The sequence below is a fragment of the Zonotrichia albicollis genome, chromosome 22 (assembly GCF_047830755.1).
Source record: "Zonotrichia albicollis isolate bZonAlb1 chromosome 22, bZonAlb1.hap1, whole genome shotgun sequence".
Lineage (NCBI taxonomy): Eukaryota > Metazoa > Chordata > Aves > Passeriformes > Passerellidae > Zonotrichia > Zonotrichia albicollis.
This window is the reverse complement of record NC_133840.1, coordinates 609,295-630,284: the sequence shown is the minus strand read 5'-3', so window position 1 is coordinate 630,284 and position 20,990 is coordinate 609,295. Positions and strand designations below refer to the sequence as shown.

General features: G+C 44.9%; 1 protein-coding gene across 4 annotated transcripts in view; it reads left to right on the top strand.

Annotated features, from left to right (window-relative positions):
* Positions 1-20,990, top strand: part of NLK (nemo like kinase) — a 38,002-nt gene that overhangs the window by 13,694 nt on the left and 3,318 nt on the right. For all 4 annotated transcript variants that reach the window (XM_026796405.2, XM_005491962.4, XM_005491961.4 and 1 more), the window contains 7 exons: positions 9,079-9,208; positions 10,237-10,292; positions 15,139-15,245; positions 15,910-15,995; positions 16,857-17,066; positions 17,583-17,684; positions 20,129-20,215. In XM_026796405.2, coding sequence (XP_026652206.1) covers positions 9,079-9,208; positions 10,237-10,292; positions 15,139-15,245; positions 15,910-15,995; positions 16,857-17,066; positions 17,583-17,684; positions 20,129-20,215 — 778 coding nt within the window. The remainder of the gene's footprint in view (positions 1-9,078; positions 9,209-10,236; positions 10,293-15,138; positions 15,246-15,909; positions 15,996-16,856; positions 17,067-17,582; positions 17,685-20,128; positions 20,216-20,990) is intronic.

The window sequence follows — 20,990 nt, the reverse complement described above, 5'->3', positions numbered from 1 at the left end:
TGTCACTCCAATGTCTCCGGATCTCTGAAATTGCCTTTTGAATCTATTGAAAAGGAGTGGTTATGGCTCCAGTGTAATTGAGACTGTCAAGGAAATAGGTGGAATTTTTACAGCACCGTGAGACTTGATGGTATGTGACAGAGGATCATTCCCTTCACTGGCCCATGGTAATGGGAGACTGATGTGTCTTTAAATGCCCTGGCAATAAATAGAAGACTGATTTTTACCTTTTTTTTCCTTTCTTTTTTGCAAGGCTATGGGTCTTTCTTAAATCTTCATTAACATGTAATAAAATATAAAACTCTTCTTTCGTGTTCCAAAAATATCCCATCTGAGACATGTTCTAGACTTTGGGACTGTAGAGGTTATGAATTTATTTATACACTTGTGTTTTGACGTGTCCCTTCTGTTCCTACAGTAATTCAGAGAAGAAATGACTTAGCAGGGTTGAGCACATAGAAATCTTTACATAGAAAAAAAAATGGCAGCAGTTAGCAATAATTTATGTGAGTAAAATGTGCAGAGGAAGCCTTAGAGAAGCTGATGTGAAATGCCCTGTGCACAGCTACAAGGACACAGCTTATAACGTGGCTGTCAGCCAGCCTGAAGGAGGACCCTGAGCTGCCACAATGGGAAAAGCTGCACAGCTCGTGTCAGATGTGCTGCTCCTGTGGCTCTCAGCTCTTGCTTGGGTTTGTTCAGCAGCAGAGCAATTGAGATGTCTCTGCTCAGTGTTTACTTTGGCCGTTGTGAAGTGCTGGGCTTGGGAATTACAGCATCTTATAGGCTTAGTGTGTATTTAAAGTAATATTTTAAAGTTTGGTGAGTCTAACATCCGTGCCTGTGCAAGACAAATAAAACACTGTTATCTAAAATAATTTCTGGTAAAGAGAATGAAAGAGAAAGTGTCAACTACAAAACATTTTGGATTTCAATTCTGTGTTCTGTACTATTGTAGAATACAGAATTCCTTTGAATAAGGAATGAGCGGAGTAAGTTGAAACTTGAAAGGTCAGTAAATAAGATTTGGCTCTTCCAGCTAAAAATCTTGATGAATGTTCATGTATTTATCATCACTACAGAATTTCGGGAGATGAATATAAATAGCAGTAATTCATAAAATTAAAAGGTAGCCTCAGCCTCATACATATATACCTATTTATTTGTGTATTTATATACACAAATACATCAAAGTTCTGAGGCTTAGTCCTTAACCAACAGATACAAATATCTCCCTGGTGGAAGCAGGGAACACTGCAGTGTAATTACTTTGAAGTACTGAGTTTCTAATATTTATTGTACACTTTGGTTTGAATCCTCTTCTGATTTTCTCCTATGTCAGGAAACATGATTGCGGTGAAACAAGGAGTGTCTGAAGCAGGACAGGTTTCCCCTGGAGGAGGAAGTGTTGAGGTATTGGTTGGGATGAGGTGCTGAGCTGCTTCCCAGGGATTGCTGTGCAGAAAGGAGCTCAGGCACCGTTTCCTGGGGTTTGTTCTGTGCTGGCCTGGGGAGAGGAGCTGGGTGGGTATTGCAGGAAGCAGGGCAGAGTGCTGGTGAGGAGAGGAGCTGGGTGGGTATTGCAGGTTTGTTCTGTCCTGGCCTGGGGAGAGGAGCTGGGTGGATATTGCAGGAGCGAGGTGGCAGTCGGGGATATGACCAGAGACCTTATTAACCTACTTTGCTTGGAGGTGCAGAAATACTCCAGGAACTGTGCCAAGGCCTGCAGGCTTGTTGGATGTGGAGAGGAAGGTTTCTCATCTGGGTTTTTCTTGGTTGGCTGGTGGGAATGGGAATAGAGGTCAGTGAATTGGGGCAGGAATGTGCATGTTATAGTGGTACAAGCTTTAAAAATAAAGAAGAAAGAACTGTAAAAATACATGAAGCTCTATGTGTTTATTGGGCATGTTATTTATTTGTGAACATCACATCCGGAACTATGCCATTGGCTAAAAAAAAATTAAAAATTCTATTAAAAATTATCTGAATAAATGTTATGTGTAGCGTAGTAAGTTATTGTAGCTGTGGTTAATATAGGCAGTTGAGAAGTGAATAAAAAGGTCTGAAGCAGAGTCAGAAAATTTTGTATAAGTGGGGAAATAAATTTGATTTGGAAAGCAGTTTCAATTTTAAGCTTCCATGAAGGAAGACAAATTAAACATTTTTAAAGATATTAGCCATAACAGTATCCCTTTAATTTTCACTCCTTTCTTTTAAGTAAGATACTCTGAATCACTTTTTGTTCAAGGAGACAGATTTCTTGCAGTAATCAGTTTTGCTTTTAGCTCTGATTTGTAAAGAATAAGTGATAATGGCACACATGCTGGAGGGTGTGATTAGAACCAACGTTAAAAGGCTTTTTTTGGACATGGATGGCTGGAAAAGGAGCTCTGGAGAGGTCTGCATTTAGCAGGAGGGAGTGAAGCACACCTTTGAAGTCTCTTAACCCTTTCCCATAAAACACCTGTAAGTGAAAATGAAATCTGGATGTTTTCTTCAGGCTCATATGGAAGTTCTGCATGAAATCTGTTAGCTTGCATTCAGCCAGTTCTTTCCCAGATCCCATACCACTGAAAAGACCAGCTCCTGAGGATATGTGTTAGAAAGGCTTTGCTATTTGGAATAACTTACAAGGTTTCCTTGAAGTGCCTTTGGGTATTTTTTGATTACTTTACAGTGTTCTGTGGAGAATGTTGAGAAAACGTAATGAAATGCTGAGAATGCGCCTTGGTAGTCAGTTAATTAAATTGTCTTTTTGTGTAATCTTCTTAAGTAACTTATTTTCTGTTCAGTGCCTTTCCAACAAACACAAATTTTTTCTTCATATGCAGATTCCTGCATGCAAAACCTACTTTACTTGGCAAAATATTAAGAAAATATTTAGCAGGTGGAGTGTATTTTTTGAGGTCCCAGATGTCTAAAAGTGCAAGAAGTTTTTCCTTTTGCCTGTGAACACCTTCACCCAGCTTTTGCCAGTCCATACCAGCCCATGGCTCCTTGTCAGGCTCTCAGCTGTGTCAGGGAGCCCTCAGATCCTGCAGCCAATTCCCAGGGGTGGGTGAAACAGGGGGCTCTGGGACTTGGCTTCTCTGCCTCAAAGTTCAATCCAAGTGAAATCCAAGTTTTGCTCACTACTATCTCCTTAGCTATCTTTTTGCAGTTTGCTTTCATATCATATCTCTCAAAGATTTTTTTTTTTTCCCCCACTGTAAATATTTCATTTTAGGATCTTTGAAGTATTGCCAGCTGGAGGCTGCCACGGAGCAATAGTGACCTGAAAATCAACAGCACATCCAGTGCTTAAATAGCTCGAAAAATAACAGCTGTTCTTTTTGATAATGTCTTTTAACAATGAAACCTTATTTTTCTGTGCTTGTGTGCTAAAAATTCTGCTGTCGCTGACAACTCTGCCTCAGTGTTTCAGACTCTTCTGTGCTGCAGCCACTGGGACTTTTTGTAGGCAATGATTTACTGCAAGTTTTGGAATATTTTTTAAGTCCCTAAACTGCTGATGTGAATAGGTAGACACACATGTCAGTGTTTGGGCCCTGTGAGTTCCTCGGGGTGAGCAGGTATTTAATGGAACTCACAGGTGGGATAACAGGGAGTGGTGTGATTTCACAGGGAATGGTGTGATTTCTCAGGGAATGGTGTGATTTCTCAGGGAATGGTGTGATTTAACAGGGAATGACGTGAATTAACAGGGAATGGTGTGATTTAAGGGGAATGGTGTGGTTTCTCAGGGAATGGTGTGATTTAAGGGGAATGGTGTGATTTCAAGGGAATAGTGTGATTTAAGGGGAATGGTGTGATTTAACAGGGAATGATGTGAATTAACAGGGAATGGTGTGATTTCTCAGGGAATGGTGCGATTTAAGGGGAATGGTGTGATTTCAAGGGAACGGTGTGGTTTCACAGGGAATGGTGTGGTTTCAAGGGAATGGTGTGATTTCAAGGGAATGGTGTGATTTCACAGGGAATGGTGTGGTTTCAAGGGAATGGTGTGATTTCACAGGGAATGGTGTGATTTGAAGGGAATGGTGTGGTTTCTCAGGGAATGGTGTGGTTTCACAGGGAATGGTGTGATTTAAGGGGAATGGTGTGATTTAAGGGGAATGGTGTGGTTTCTCAGGGAATGGTGTGATTTCTCTGGGAATGGTGTGGTTTCTCAGGGAATGGTGTGATTTAAGGGGAATGGTGTGGTTTCTCAGGGAATGGTGTGGTTTCTCAGGGAATGGTGTGATTTCAAGGGAATGGTGTGGTTTCTCAGGGAATGGTGTGGTTTCTCAGGGAACGGTGTGGTTTCACAGGGAATGGTGTGATTTCTCAGGGAATGGTGTGGTTTCTCTGGGAATGGTGTGATTTCTCAGGGAATGGTGTGGTTTCAAGGGAATGGTGTGGTTTCTCAGGGAACGGTGTGGTTTCACAGGGAATGGTGTGATTTCAAGGGAATGGTGTGATTTAAGGGGAATGGTGTGATTTCCCAGGGAATGGTGTGATTTCTCAGGGAATGGTGTGGTTTCTCAGGGAATGGTGTGATTCCTCTCTGGCCCCTGGGTGGGTGCAGGACCCTCCTGTGGTCAGGGCAGCTCCTCGCTCCCGGGGTCCTCCCGGGATCCCGTGTGCTGCCCCGGCTCGTGCTCCTCCTGCAGCCTCCCTGCTGCTGTGCCTGTCGGTGCCTGGTTTCAGTGTCATTGCTCCTTCCTGGGGACAGGCCTCGTGCTGTAAGTTCAGAGCAGCCTTCCCGAGAGCTCTGGCCATGGCAGGAAAGTGAAGAGGACTGAGCACTGCTCTGCTGTAATGTTTTCCTCCTTTTCCTAATGAATCTGTGGGTGGCTTTTCTTTTAAAAATTATAGCTGAAATGACTATGAATATCTCCTTTAAACGAGGTTGTATCTGCTTTTGCATCTTTCAGACAATGTATGTACAGCCAGAGGGTAAAACCCATTATAATGCCATGCTAATTGCATGAGTGTGTGTGCTAAAACTCCCTTGTTGTGAGAAATCCAACCAAAACAAATCCTCGCTCCCGATGATCCCTCTCCCAGCACTGCTGGAGGGGAGCCCAGGTCACCCTGCTGGCAGGACAGGGTGCCCAGGGGGCTGTGACACCCAGCATGGCCCTGGCTGCACACACAGGGAGAAAAGACTCTCATGGAATTGGAAAATTGGGGTCCTCAGATCAGGAATCTGGTGATCTACGAGGAGGCTCTGCTGGTTCTCTGCATTCGCTGCTGGGGTGAGGCACCTCTAGAGAAACAGTTCATGTGTTACCCAAGAGCCCTCAAAACGAGACAAATCCCACCTCTCCCTCTGGCTGTTCACTTGGCAGAGGCAGTGTGACTGACTGAGATGCTCTGTGACACATGCCGGGGCTGCCATTGTTCCTGAACAAGCGTCCGTCTGTCCTGCCTTTGTCTGGGCTGTTCCCTGCTGGCCGTGTCACCGTGCCAGCACAGCTGTTCAGGGCCAGCCCGGGCCAGGAGCGCCTCGCTCGCGGCTTTGGGCTGCAGGACTGACTGTCGGGCTACTAAAGTTAGAGCCATTTAGCATGTGAATCATTAACCTCCGTTAGGAATTGTCACAGAGCTTCAGAACAAGGTTTGTGTGCGGGTCAGGAGCGGTGTGGGACACGGACTGCAGTGTGTGATGGGAGAAAACACTGCTGGCAGTCGGCAAGGTCACTGCAGGGCCTGGGACATCACCTCTGGCCTGTCTCCCTGGTGTTTGAATCTTTATAATGCTAAATTGCTAAAGCAGCTGCTTTGCGTAAAAACTCAGCCTCTGGATGCGTTTCCTTTTCTTCCTTCAGTAAGACATCTGTTGCTAAATCCACAGATATATATATTGGTTTGTTTTCTTAAGGATTTCACACTTGTGTCCTTATTTTCCTCACCTCTCCTCTCTGCTACCCTACAGTCCATTAAATGTTGTGGATCAGTTTTTGTCACATTTTGGTCGGGCTCAGTGCCTGGCAGTGACTTTGCAGAGAGCAGAGCCTGGTCGCATGGCCTGTGCCTGTGTGCAAATTTTATGTACTCAATCAAGCATTTCCCAGATAAGAGATTTGATAGGTGCACAGCCTCTCCTTGCCCTTTCACTTCAGTCTTGGGAATCTTGTGGTTTTGTGAGCTTTTCTAAGGGATTTTTAATGCCATCCCATGCTCAAGTATATTTTGAAATATGCCAAGATGTGATTGATTGCAATACCATGTGCTGAAAAAGTGGCATATTGGGATCACATGCCCTTGAGTATGAGCTGTGCTGTTTGTTTTAAAGTGGTACATCAAACATGCCTGGGTGAGCAGCTGAAATGCTTGTGGGACCAGGCCACTTACATATCTCAGAATTAGGCTTGCTGGAAAAGCCTGTGTGATTAAGAGTCAAGCAACTGAGGAAAAAAGTTCACTGACTAAGAAGAAAAACTTGCAGAGTAATCCTATTAAATTCCCTCCCTTCTGGTAACTCCTGATGTAAATTTATAGATATTCTCTATAAATGTGAAGGAAGGTTTCTTTCCGTGACAGAACAAACTCCACCAGCACTTTCCCACACCACCCCAAGAACATTCTTTCATTATCTTGCTCCTGTGTAATAATTGCACACGGAACAGTCACAAACTTGTTTTTCTACCAGTTGAAACTACAGAACAATGTGTATGCCTTGACCTGGATTCAGGGAGAGAAAAAGTCACTGTTGGCATAGACTCCACCTTGAAAATTTGCCATCAACATGGCACAGAGTTGCTAAAGGCTTATAATGCGTAATTGAAACGGCTGAATGCCTGCAAGGATTCTTTGAGATAAGGATTGTCTTTGAAAACATTTTAACTAGAGGTCTGGATTGTGTCATTAATCTCTTCTGTAGTCTTATTACTTTTTAAAATTGTATTATTTCTGGTGTGATTAGCTTGCGAAGTAAATAGAAGGAGCAGGTTCTGTAAAGTATCTTTTTTCTTTATGTGTTTCATGTCAGACTATTTTAAAAGCTTTTTATGTAGTTCTCAAATATAGCAGGACATCCATACATTATGTACAATCAGAACAGAAGGGTTTGTGGTGGCAGGAGAGCGGCCCTGCTGCACAGGGCACCCAGCGCAGTTCAGGGGATGCATCCCATTGCTGTGCTGGCCCCGGGGCTGCTCTGCTGCTGTCCCTCAGCTGCTCTGGTTGTGGTCTGCCCCCAGAATGTGCTGTGCCTTTGTCCCAGCTGTGTGCTCCCCTGTGTCCCTGCAGGCTGGGGTTGGGCTCGCTGCACCCTCAGTGCTCAGTGCTGGGTCCCCAGCTCGGGGTCACTGGTCAGTGTCACTCCCAAAGGCACGGTTAGAGCTCAGCTGGCTGCCCTGGCACAAGATTCAATCATTCATTTTTTGCCCCATACCTATATATAATTTTTGCTAGGTTATTTTTGGTTTGAATGCCGGTCTGTGATCTCTTTATCCCAGCTGCAGTTGGTGGTTGGTAAGTGGAGCCTTTGAGGCTTCAGTGGTGCCTTGTGATGGATGGCTCCTGCCTGCTGGGCCCTTTGCTGCGGGATTCACCCGTGCTGCAATGGCCTCACAAAGCAGGGCAGGCAATTCAGATGTGTTCTTCTGAGAGCAGCAGTGAGTGAAGTTGCCTTTCTAGCTGTTCTCTCAATTAGCTCCTAGGAGATTTTCCTGCTTTTCTAGTTTCTCCTGGGGATATGCGACCCGATAGCATATTGCTATAAATAATTATTTTACTAGTATCAAAGTAGGTACTGTACACAAACACAAAGCAACATTTTCAGCATCTTTTTTTGGATGCTGTAAATACCAGGTTTTCAGACAGGCTGTTTCCTTTCTTGTTTCTGTTCTTTGGAATGCAGGCCTGACAGTTCTGATCTTCAGAACTTGGATTGTCAGTTTTGTGCTGCCCCTTGAAGTGAAATTGCTGGTGAGTGGCACAGAGCTGCCAGCCCAAGGCAGGGAGGTGAGGGGCAGGCTGGCATTGCTGCTGCTGTGGGGGAAAGAGCAGAGGAATTGCTTTCCAGGTGGATACTGCAGGGGATCATCACTTGTTTGTGAAAGTGGGTTATTTAAAAGAAAAAAGAAAACCGATCATAATTGGGAATGGCACAGCAACCCCACTGAACTCCTTTCCTCTATGAGAGACTAGGAGAAGTCTGTTCACCCAAAGCAATGGTTATTGTGTGGAGACATTTGGAAGAGCAGAGCAGCCACGCCAGGCCTGGCACAGCAGAGGAGTCACATGAGAGAGAAAACCAGCAATTTTTTAAGGACAAATGTCGTTATCAGGGTGCATAGCTGGATGTGGATTCTTCTGTGGGTTCAACACTGCACTGAGATTGAAGTTATTTTGGTCATCCCAGTAAAAATATGCATATACTCTATTCTGTAGTTTGAGAAACTCACCTTAAAAACTGGGATTGGGAATTGAGGCACCATAATCTCCTTGCTCTAGTTTTATGGTTCTCATTATAAAATTCTATTTTCAGAATCCAATTATTTTAAATTAAAATACTTGCCATGTGCAAAGCACCTTATAATTCCTGAGCTACTATACTTGCATTCCATAAGCTGTGTGGGAGAAGGACCAGTATCATGCCTGTTTTACATTTATGCAAACCTGGATACCACGTGCTGTTGCTTCTCCAGATGTGATTTGGTGACATACCAATAAATAGTCTTACACTTGCCAGAGTTCTGTCAGAATAGGATTTTTAGATCTTTTACCTTCTTTGGAGAGGAGGAAGTGAGCGATAGGCCTGATAAAATCCGATCTGGGTAACTGAGAGGGTTTTAATGAGGTGTTTTTGGGAGGTGAAGGGGATGTTTATCCTGACATCCACTGCAGGTGTTGGTGTCACCATGAGCTCTGTGTGTGGCTCCAGCCACAGAATGGTCACATCTGTGTGGCACAGGCTCTGCAGGGCACTGCTCAGTGCCCTCACATTAGTGCTCTTCTCCCTAGAAATGACTTCACTTTGTTCTGACTCACTGAGCTGAGAATGATAAGAAGCTTTAAAATATTCTTTTCTTCTTTAGCAAATTGTCTAATCCTGGTATGTGATGTTCTTTGTCTCTTTTCCTGTAGGTCAGTAACAGATCCACGAGATGGAAAGAGAGTTGCACTCAAAAAGATGCCCAACGTCTTCCAAAATTTGGTCTCTTGTAAAAGGGTCTTCCGGGAGTTGAAGATGTTGTGTTTTTTTAAGCATGACAATGTAAGTAAATTCAAAGTAATCTTGAAATCTTTGAGAAAACCCAAATGTGAAATGGAGCTCTCTGTAACAAAAGTGTGTTTTGTTACAGAATATCTAAAATACTTTACAGTGATCAGATTTTCTGGAAACTCAGATATTACTGTTGCAGACACTATAAAAATGAAACTGTCAAGAGTCTAAGGATACTCATAATTTTCCCTCCAAAGTGTTTGCAAACAGTCAGTCAGAACGCTTCTGCCCAGCCTTATTTCAGGCTTCAGGTAGATGTCAGGCTGCACAGAGCTGTGTCAGCTGGACACTTCCTCCTGAGCTGTTCTGTCCCCTTTGCTGGTCCTCTCCCAGACCTGCTTTAGGTAAAATCAGTCAGCTTAAATTAAAACGTTTAATCACTATTTGGGTTGACCCATGAAGTGTGAAGTGCATCTGAAGTTTGGGTGCTTCACCCAAATGTCATGGACCTTCCTAGGATAGGATCCAAATGACCCCACCAAGGAGTATCTTTCTCTGTGAGAGGATGGGAATTCTCTGCTGCTGCTTTTCTACGTTTTTGCTTTTTTCTACCTTTTTTACCTTTTGCTTTTTGTACCACTGAGCTGCTTATTCAGAATGGGAACAACTTTGGGGTTTGGAATTCCCACATGGAAGCAGTGAATCACAAAACTCTGAAAGACTAAAGGCAGTACAAAGTGTAATATTTTCTGCTTTTACATTTCTTTGCTGGAATTACTTTCAAAGATTCTATGTCCATATATATGGTAAAGAAACCACTTTTTATTGGATAGATAAATTTGTGCTTTCAAACTACTACTCAAACAGCTGGAAAAAATGTCTTGAGTTAGAAAAGAGAGAGATGTTGAAGGTACAGAATATCTGACGTGGTGGGTTATTAAATTTACATACCTGGTGAGACAGAACATTGGTCTGTCTGTGGGATAGAATAAAATGAAACCATGTGAGAAATGTGCAGTCTGTCTTTTTGAAAGGGATTTGTTCTGGAATAGGCCTTGACCTTGTGTGGTGTTTCCTAGGTACTCTCTGCCCTCGACATCCTCCAGCCTCCACACATCGACTATTTTGAAGAAATGTATCCTAAATATAAAAATAGAACATCTTAATTGAGGTAGATGTGATTTTCATTAGCTTAGAAGCTGCCAGTGTGTGGTGTAATCTATGAAATGGAACCACAGAAGCCTCGAGCCTGCATGTGGACAGTTTTATTTCCAAGAGTGAACCTGTAGCATCCCGAGCTGTGAGGTGGTGCTGGGGTGGGCTGGTGCAGGGCTGGGCTTTGGGGTGTGAAATGGTGCAGGGCTGGGCTTTGGGGTGTGAAATGGTGCAGGGCTGAGCTTTGGGGTGGGACGGTGCAGGGCTGAGCTTTGGGGTGTGAAATGGTGCAGGGCTGAGCTTTGGGGTGTGAAATGGTGCAGGGCTGAGCTTTGGGGTGTGAAATGGTGCAGGGCTAAGCTTTGGGGTGGGACGGTGCAGGGCAGGGCTGAGCTTTGGGGTGGGACAGTGCAGGGCTGAGCTTTGGGGTGTGAAATGGTGCAGGGCTGAGCTGAGCTTTGGGGTGGGACGGTGCAGGGCTGAGCTTTGGGGTGGGATGGTGCAGGGCTGAGCTTTGGGGTGTGAAATGGTGCAGGGCTGAGCTTTGGGGTGGGACGGTGCAGGGCAGGGCTGAGCTTTGGGGTGGGACAGTGCAGGGCTGAGCTTTGGGGTGGGACGGTGCAGGGCTGGGCTTTGGGGTGGGACGGTGCAGGGCTGAACTTTGGGGTGTGAAATGGTGCAGGGCTGGGCTTTGGGGTGTGAAATGGTGCAGGGCTGAGCTTTGGGGTGTGAAATGGTGCAGGGCTGGGCTTTGGGGTGTGAAATGGTGCAGGGCTGGGCTTTGGGGTGTGTAATGGTGCAGGGCTGAGCTTTGGGGTGGGATGGTGCAGGGCTGAGCTGAGCTGTGATCACACCTGGGCCAGTGTGTGCATGAGTGTGGGACTGACCAGCAGGCCCTGCTGCTGCTGCTCACAGGGATCCCCCCAGAACATTATTTTTTAAACCATATCCAGTAATTAATCTCCTCTCAGTTATTTGTGTTTTAAAAGACGTTGTGGTGGTTTCAGAGAGTTCTGCCCTCACAGGCTTTGGAGCCCTGAGTTAGCAGAGGGGGTTCAGTGGGGTGGCAGGGCTGTGGCTGCCCTTGGCCAGCTGTGTCCTGGAGCAGAGCCCATTGCCCAGAGCTGTGTCCCAGCACAGGTACAGCTGCCTGTGGGTCACTGCCTTCTAGCAGTGAATTTGAGGGAAGAACTTCCCCTGAGGGTCATGTTTTGGTTTGGTTGTTTCCTTTTCTAACTTGGCTTGGGCTGTCTTCTAGTCGTGAAGGAGGGAATTTCTGCTTTCTGCAATACTGAAAAGTGAATCCCTGAGCTGGGAGGGCTCTGACTCTCATGGCAGGGGAAATTGTTTGCCACTCCTGTGGTTAGGCTTGGGCAGGTTGGGTTTTGGTGCTGGTGGGTCTAAGCTGCTTTTTTGTATGACCCACTTTGCAGTTAATGGGTGGGAAATTGTCATTATTTTTAGGAAACCTGAACTTTTGAAGTATGGTTTGATCTATTTATGTAATACCTTGGATTGATTGGTGAAGAAAGTAGGTGTAATCAACGTGGTAATTTTAACCAAAGTACAGCACAACTTGCTGGTAAAGAAACACATTATTTAGTTGAAAATATTACTGGGGCTTTTTCATATGAGTTTAGGTAAAGCTTTAAAATTCTGCTTTGATATTTCTTTCACGTGAAGAGCATATAAGTAGTCTTCAGAAACTGGATTTTGGTTATGTGCACTAGTTCAATGCCCTCATTTAGAAGAAGTCATATGAGTTATAAATCAGATCTAGGTTAAGGATTACTCCTTCTGTGTAATTGTACAATCCAGAATATTTAAATGGGATAAGCTTATTTTTATGAGCTTAGCTACTGCCAAGTTTTGAATATAAACCCAAAATGTTAGTTTCCTTCATGGCTAACTGACTTTAAGTCATTCTGAGTTGTGTTGTATAGAGCTTTTTTCTATATTTTTGTTAATTTCTTGACTCTAATATTGACAACAGAAGATTATGTGTAATCTGCTTTGTCCTTTCTTTTGAAATAGTTACAATAAGTGCACTTAGGACTCTGGCATTCCTTAAAAGAATGAATTAATACCTATTTTTAATTGCATGTGTTTCTGCTTACTGTAGTGTAAGGAGAATTTTCTTGAGAAAGGTTTGAAGAAGATCAGGTAAAGATGTTCCATATTTGGGGGTGTAGATGTCAAAACTTCTTTTGTTGGTCCACTAGTAGAGTTCCCAAAGATATCATAGGGTTGTTCCATTTTTGCTGTAGGACGTATTGAACAGTGATAAAAGTGTAAAGGGCTGGAGTTGGTGTTGAGTGATTTCCTTTGTTCTTTCCAAAGAGTTGTAGTGCCCTTTTTGGGGAAAGAAATGTAATAAAAGAATGACTAAAATGATATGAATGATGTGTTGCAAATGAGCTGGTAGAGTTCATTTCAATTATTCAGTGTTTCGTAGGTACCAGCAGGAATTGCAGAGTGTATTTTTTAAAGAGAACTAATTATAAAACCACCTTAACATTTTAATGATAAATTAAAATATTTCTAAGGAAACTAGTGGTGAATAAAGGAATTTTAATCTAGTGAGATTTTTGTTTAGCATGAAAATTCCTGGCAAACGCTCAGATCAAGATATAATTTGAATTAATAATGAGGTTTTCGGTTGAAAATCTTTGTGGCCATTTTGAATCTTACAGGTATTGATGTTTTTACCAATATCACTTAGTGCAAAAATGAATGATTGATGCTCTTTTTTCCAGTTACAGAACCTTCCACAGTTGATTGTAATACTGAATTCAGCAACTGCAGATCCATGGGTGTTCTCCTTTAAGAAGCATCCAGAGTTTCTGTAGTAACTTTATGAAAACTTTGCCCATTAAAGTGGATATCAGAAGCGGCTGAAAAGCCACCACTTTTCAGGGGTGGGGTCTGGAAAAGGTTTGAATAGCAGTGAAAGCAAGGATGTGCAGTAAATCCCAGAGAGGTGGAAGAGCTGCGTTCCGGTGGGCGCTGGGTAGGTGCCTGGTGTCTGCAGGGTGCAGAGGAGCAGGGTGAGGGCAGTGAGGGCAGTGCCAGCCCTGCAGCCCCACAGCACGGGCTCACCCTGCCACAGGGCTTTCCTCTGACCCCTGGCCAGCCCCCAAACCAGCTGGGTCCTGCAGAGCTGGGGCTGGAGGCGTGCACAGACCAAGTGCAAGCCACGAGGAGCGTGCCACATCACCCAGGGCACCTCACCCCTTTCTAACGTTTATCTGTCGCTCTGTAAAATCCACCAACTCAGCAGGTCCCAGCCAGCAGAGCAAGTCGGGTTCTTTTGTGCCGCGCATTTGCTTTGATAATTACTCTGAAGCAAATTGGTACATTTGTAGATCTAATTTTATACAGCTACTTAACTAATTACTGCTGTCAGGAGCAATTTCTCTCTCCGGTAGCAGCGCCGTGCTCAGCGCCCGCGGCCGGGCCCGGCGGTGGCACTGGGAAGAGCAAGCTGCGGTGCTGTGTGAGCAGGGCATGCCATGCCATGCCAGCTCTGGGGTCCCTTCTCCTCGGTGTCCCAGGGTCCCAGAGCAGCAGCAGGGCCCGAGGGTCACGGCAGAGCACACTGCCGCCAGCCCGGGCTCAGTCACCAGAGACAGTAATCAGATGGCTGCTGCTGCTGCTGCTGCTGCTGCTGCTGCTGCTGGGGTTAATGGCACCTCCGAGCCTGTCAAGGGCTTGATTTAATGCGCCCCAGACCTGCAGTGGTGCAGGTGCCATTTCAGGCCCTCATTTAATTTAAGCTGCTTTAGTTGGCATGGCAACTAGTTGAGACATCTGGGAGACATTATGCTCGGGATTGAGATTTAGGAGGATTTGTGGCGTAGCAAAACAAAAATCTTGTCGTGATAAAGTGCAGAGTAATGCTTTTGGGTTTTTAAAAGTATATTTTGCATTAAATTGAATGTAAAGATTTGTTGCAGGTATAAGGTAAACCGCAGATTTTAAAAGTCTGGTATAAATATTTAAAAGGGTCTTTGCTAAAGGAAAAGAAAAATTAGAGGACTACAAATTATGGTGCTGCAGGGTTGAGTTTTTTCTTTATGAATTCTTTATGAATGCCATTTTAATATTTTTTTCCTCAAAAAGTTGGAGATATTTAATTTATAAAATGAGTTTTTGTGCGGTGTTCTGTTGGCAGATGAACCCTTTGGCCAACAGGGATTTAGCTGGAGAGGGTTTGTAGAGCAACAGATGAAAGCAGAGCATTGACTGGGTAGAGATGAAAGAAAATGAGCATTCAATACCTGGCTGTATCAGTTAACATGGGGCCAACGTGTTTTACCTCCTTCAGCCACAAATGTGATAATAGCACACTCCTGTTTCAAATGTGACTGCTAAACTAAGCTTTCAAAGCAGAGATGATTTAGTTAATGCCTGTATTTCCCCCAGTATTTACTGTGATGATTTCTGTGTGTGTTACTGTTGTCCCACAGCCAGGACATTGTCAGGATGGTCTCCATCCCATAGGGTGCAGCTTTCCCCCCATTTCACTGCTTCTGAACCCCCTGAACACACACAGGCCCCTCTGGAGCCACCTCCCCTCAGTCTCACTGGTCATTTGCCTTTCTATAACTTTGTGCACCTACCTTAATGCAGACTCTCATGGACTAATCTGTTTTCTTTCACAAGATGTTTTTTATTTTCATTCCTGTAAGAATTTGACCTCTGAAGCAGCTTTCCTCTCTTTAACTCAATAGCTGTGACCTGTAAGAGCTCAAGTAAGTAGGAGTTAGTGAATGTTTTGAGAGATTGTGTGCCTGTTGTGCTTTTCCTTAACCACTGAACTGCAGCTATGTTGTCACTGAGTTGATGCAGAGTGACCTCCACAAGATTATCGTCTCTCCTCAGCCTCTCAGCTCTGATCATGTCAAAGTTTTTCTTTACCAGATTTTAAGAGGTAATTTTTCTTCCTCTAAATTTAGTGAAAATTGTGTAGTAGAAATATTTTTTTTCCTTAATGTTTATTCTCAGACATTCTCATCTTGAATAAGCTTCCTGTAGGAACTTCTTTTAATGTCATATTTGAATAAATACCAAGCATGAATTATTGTACCTACAAGAGCATGGCACCCCTGCTGCCTTAAAGCATTGTCAGGGAAAGAAAAGTCATGCTTTTAGAATCAAGGAACAAAAAGGACACTTAGACTGAACCAGATGGGTGAATATGTGTAATTATATCCCCTTAAGGCAAAAACTGTTACTGAAAAACAGCAGTAAGAGGTATCTGAAAATTCCAGAGTGGGGATTAGCAGAGTATCCATGCCATAATCAGAGAGATGATGCGTTGCTTTTGATTTGTTGTTTGTTGGATTTTGGGGGGAGGGCGGTTTATAAAAAGACTGCTAAATTCCTTTTCCTGTGTATTTTATATACTCCAAAATTTTACCCTGTCATTATGTGACTGAGTGTGCATTACTGGCTGGGAGTTACTCATTTAAAAACTGAGGCACAGGCAAAGCTTTGCTGATCAGGAGTTGCCAGACCTTCTGGGAAAATATTGTCAGCCTTAAACTTCTTCTAAAAGAGGAAAAAATTAAAAATAATTTTCTTTAATATTTCAGGTCTGAAATATCTACATTCTGCTGGCATTTTACATCGAGACATTAAACCAGGGAACCTACTCGTGAACAGCAACTGTGTCCTTAAGGTGCTGCTTACTTTTATTGAAGATGTTTGTGTGTGTATGTTGTTAATTTGTAAACAAAAAACATTCCGTGTGAATGCTTTCCCTGAAAGTCCATGTAAATTGAAAAAAATCCTGCAGATTTTTAAAGCAGTGGAAATGAAGCAAACATCTGCCTTTCCCCTTTTCTCCCTGCCTCTCCCCACATCTCCTAAAGGCAGAGAGAATTCCTGAGTTTGGCTTGGGTGGGATGTCCTGTGCCTGGGAGGGCAGGGGGTTCTCAGTGTCCCTGTGCTCCTCAGGGGAAGGTGACACCAAATGCCCAAGGCACCTCCATTAACCTTGGGTATATGGAATTTTGGAGGACTGAGGTGTGTTGTACAGCTGTGCCAAACACAAAAATTCAGTGTTGTTTACAGGGATTTGCTGAGAATTCAAATTGGCAAAGTTTGCTCACTTTTCTTAACCCTTCTGGTTCAAGACATTGTTAACAATTCTCTAAACCCAAATGAGTAGAGCTGAATCTTTAATATTTTGAGACATGTCATGAGCAAGTGAGTTTGTTTGAGTTGAAATACTCCATACCCAGGAGTTGGGTTTTTTGTAGTGCAAAGCTTTTTAATCTTCCAGATTATAAATATTGTAATGCCAACTTAAAATGTACTGTGATTTCAAATCGAATTGTAGGAAGTTTAAATGGCTGTGGAACAAAACAACATGATTTCCTCCTATCCCCTCTCCCCTGGCTTGTGCAGTCAGAGCAGATTATCTGAGGTGTTTAAATGCTGCTTGGGGATCCCCTGCCTCCTTCCCAGAAGGCTGCCTATTTGAAACGCAGAAGGTGTTTTGGTTGTTTTAATTTTCTTATTTGCCTTCTCAATTTAGATTTGTGATTTTGGATTGGCCAGGGTGGAAGAGTTAGACGAATCCCGGCACATGACTCAGGAAGTTGTCACTCAGTATTACCGTGCTCCGGAGATCCTGATGGGCAGCCGCCACTACAGCAATGCCATCGACATCTGGTCTGTTGGCTGCATCTTTGCAGAGTTGCTTGGCAGAAGGATATTGTTCCAGGCACAGAGTCCCATCCAGCAGGTATCTCTGCATATACCCACCTCACCTCTCGCTGGCTGCCTGCCTGCTGCCCCTGCTCCTGCAGGCACAGCTGCACCTCGGGGGACACTGGGAGGGGCTGCAGCGTGCCCAGGGGAGGCAGTGGAGCTGGGAAGGGGCTGGGGGACTCCTGAGGGAGCTGGGCAGGGGCTGGGGGACTCCTGAGGGAGCTGGGCAGGGGCTGGGGGACTCCTGAGGGAGCTGGGAAGGGGCTGGGGAACTCCTGAGGGAGCTGGGAATGAGCTGGGGAGCTCCTGAGGGAGCTGGGCAGGGGCTGGGGAACTCCTGAGGGAGCTGGGCAGGGGCTCAGCCTGGAGAGAAGGAGGCTCAGGGGGGCCCTCCTGGCTCTGCACAGCTCCTGACAGGAGGGGACAGCCAGGGGGGTCAGGCTCTGCTCCCAGGGCATGGGGACAGGATGCTGGTCCGTGGTAGCTGGGGCATCTGCTGCTCCAGTGGAGAGCATCCCGTGTCTGAGCTGTGTCCTTGTGCTCTGTGCAGCTGGATCTGATCACAGACCTGCTGGGCACGCCGTCGCTGGAGGCGATGAGGACGGCTTGTGAAGGCGCCAAGGCACACATACTCAGGGGTCCTCATAAACAGGTACTGCAGGGCTGCCTGCAGCCACACAGCCCCACCAGGCAGGGCTTCCTCTGGGCAGGGCGGGCTTTTCACATCCTGACTGAATTCCCATGGCCTGTTGGTTCAGAACACCCGGCCTGGATGTTTGCTCTCGGGCTGTGCCTGGGGTCGGGGCTCGGTTGGGCACAGGGCTTGTGGTGTTGGGACGGGGGCTGATCTGTGCTGACTCCACCTGCTCTGGGCACAAGGGGGCTTTTCACTAGTCAGGGGCAGTTCTGGCTTCTGCCCTGGGGGACTGTTGGGCTTGATGCCCCGGGTGAAAGTCCCTTTCTGAGGCAGCAGTGTTTTGATACCTACTTTGAATGAAGATGTTAAATTGAAGTGTTAGTACTGGCAAGAGACATAAATTGGAATTGACAGTATAATTCATAAAGCCCTGGAGGGCTGCTGCACTGCCAGGATCAGGAGTGCTGGAGGTGGAATCCTCCCCTGCCCAGAGCCAGGGGCAGAACCTCCAGCACCCACCCCAGAGGGTCCCTGCTCACCTGAGCTCAGACCTGAGCTGCTCAGGAAGGCCCAACAAGAGGCTGAAAGCTGAGATACAGCATTCTACACAACTGGAGTAAAAGTTAGCTTGGAAAAAGACGCCAAACCAAAGGAAAAAGGCAGGATGGAGTCATTGTGCTGACTGGGCAATAAAAAGGGCAAATGCAGTGTAGTGTTAACAGATACAAAGAAATGCTTGTGCAGGCATCTCTAGTGCGGGGATGAGGCTCTGTGGCTCTCCAGTAGGGTAATTTTTATGATTGCTAACAAAATTAACAAAATTATTGGCCTGTACTTGCTCCAGTAGTCAAGTTTGCATCATTATTTTCTGCATGTTGAAGTAATTTCTCACGTCTGCTCACTACAATAGTAGTTACCATAGAAATGAGCATTGCATGTATATTCTGCTTTATTATTGACATGTGGGAGTTCTGCCTCCCTGGCACTTTGGATCCACTACATAAAGTTGTCGCTGTTCCATTTCATGACAGGATTTTTTAATTTGAGCATTAATAACAGAAGGATTTCCTTCAGATTTTCTCTGCCAGTTTTAAGTTAAGTTTATTTTTCTGCTGTCGTGTGCTAGAAGTTGTGACTCCTAAACCCGGTGTCTTATGACCCACAGGATGGGAATCCTAAAAAGCTAGTGAGGTGAAATGGTATAAAAAGTTTCCACTACAGATTTAATGTTGTGTACCCACAAAGTTGTAAGAAATACACTCTTAAGAGTTAGTTGTGTGTGTGTTGGGGAAAACAATATTCATTCTCCCTGGAGTGCCATGGGAGCTGGTGTGCTCATTGCACCTTGGAGACAGGGGATATAGAGCATCCAGGTGATGATTGGTATTTTTGTTTTGAACTTGAGCCACACTTCATGTTTGAATGCAAATTTCTGGCTTTTCATATTCTGAAATGGAGCTTTTGCTGGGTGTAAGTGGTTAAACGTTGCTGGTTTCCTAATTAGACTAACAGGGAGAGCAGCCCAAGTTAGCAACGGGCGATTGCTTTGTCACACCAACTATTTTTACTCGCCGTAGGTGAGCGCAGTGGGAGAGAGGGGTGAGGCATTTTGCTGCTCTGTGCAAAAATAGATTAATGCCAGAAGTTTCTGATTAAACCCCCCCTACCCCACTGTGTGCTGGCAAAATGGGTGTTTACATACCCTGTAGACTTTGTCAGATTGGTATTTAAAAGTTCAAGTGAATTTTGTTTCTGGCAGCCCCAGGGTGAGCGAGCTGCCCCTGTCCCTGTCCCTGCTGACCCCCTTCCCAAAGGAAAACATGTGGGGTCCATCCCCTGCCTGTTGTGACCCCTCTGCTGTGGGAGAGCAGGCCAGGAGGAGGGGAGTTACCAAACACTGCAGCTTTATATTCCATAGGCTGCCCTGAGAAACCAAGGCTGGGGAGTGCTCAGGGCTCTGTGTGGCACTTCAGGGTTAACTTCGACTGATGTCACTCTGGAGGTGTAGTTTTATTTATTCCGGGAAATTTACAGCAACCCTGACATCCAGTACAGTCATTCTGTCACTGTCAGTCAGCTGTGGATTGCCTGGGCAAGGAAAAGCAAAGTAATCCATAATTTGGGAGGGATTGAGATTGACAAATGAACTACTGGAAATGATGGAGTTAATCAAACCCTGGTGGGAGTGGTGTCTGTAGAGAAAAATACAGAAAGAAAAGCAGGTTTTTCCAGGGATTGCACCTGAACTAAGGGGAGCAGTGATCAATTGGACCTTTATTACAGTTGCTGGGTTTTGTGATGGTGATGATTGTCATGCTGGAAAGCGTTAGGTACCACTTGTCCCCTGTAACAAGGAGTTTGTCCTTGCTGACTGGAATAGCGCGTGCGGGAACAGGGCTCTCCTGCTGATGGATCTGACAGGACACTCTGTGCTTCTCTTCCTCCCATTCCCCCTACAGCCATCCCTTCCTGTCCTATATACACTCTCCAGTCAAGCTACACATGAAGCAGTTCATCTCCTTTGCAGGATGTTGGTCTTTGATCCAGTAAGTAGGACTGAAAATCACCTCTAATACTTGTGCTTTGAACGGTTTTTGTTGTCTGGTGCTTAAATGAGTGCTGTAAGTCAAGGACTGCTTCAGCTGGTTTCCTTCTACATGGCATTGCAGTACTTCTGGTCCATGAAAAAGTAAAAATATCATATAATTGGCTGATCAATTCCCCCTGGAATGGGGGTTTCATGTTTCAAACTGAGTGGTCCTGGGAAGGAAGCCTGGCAGTGGGAAGGATGAGGCTGTGCATGACTCATGCTCTTTTCCGAGCTGGGTGTAGGTAGCAGAACATCAGCTACTTTGATGCAGTTCTAATTAGGGACACGGGGGTGTTCCTGGTCTTGCAACACACAAAAAATTCCTCCTGCATCCCCAATCACAGAACAGGATCGTTTTTCCACTGAGCATCTGTTTTTCTAATAAAAATTTGCTGCTGTGGATTTTGGATTTTGTTTCTTGGGACATTTTAGAGAATTGTCACAAGAAAATATGGTATTGGAATTGATAATCTTCATTATTTCGGTCCTACAGAACTCCCCAATATTGCAAATGTGAAACAGAGAGACTGCAGTGCCAAGGAGGAGGCTGGGGGTTGATGAAGCATTTAGAAGCACTGCCTTTGGAGTGTATTTTTTTAAACCTTAACGTTGCTTTGCTGAGCAGAACCATGGAAATGTTAAACTATAACTTCCACGTTTAAAAAACAAAAATTCCTTTCTGACTCCCTCAACAGTTAGAATGCTGTCTTTCCCAGCTCGTTTTGATTTAT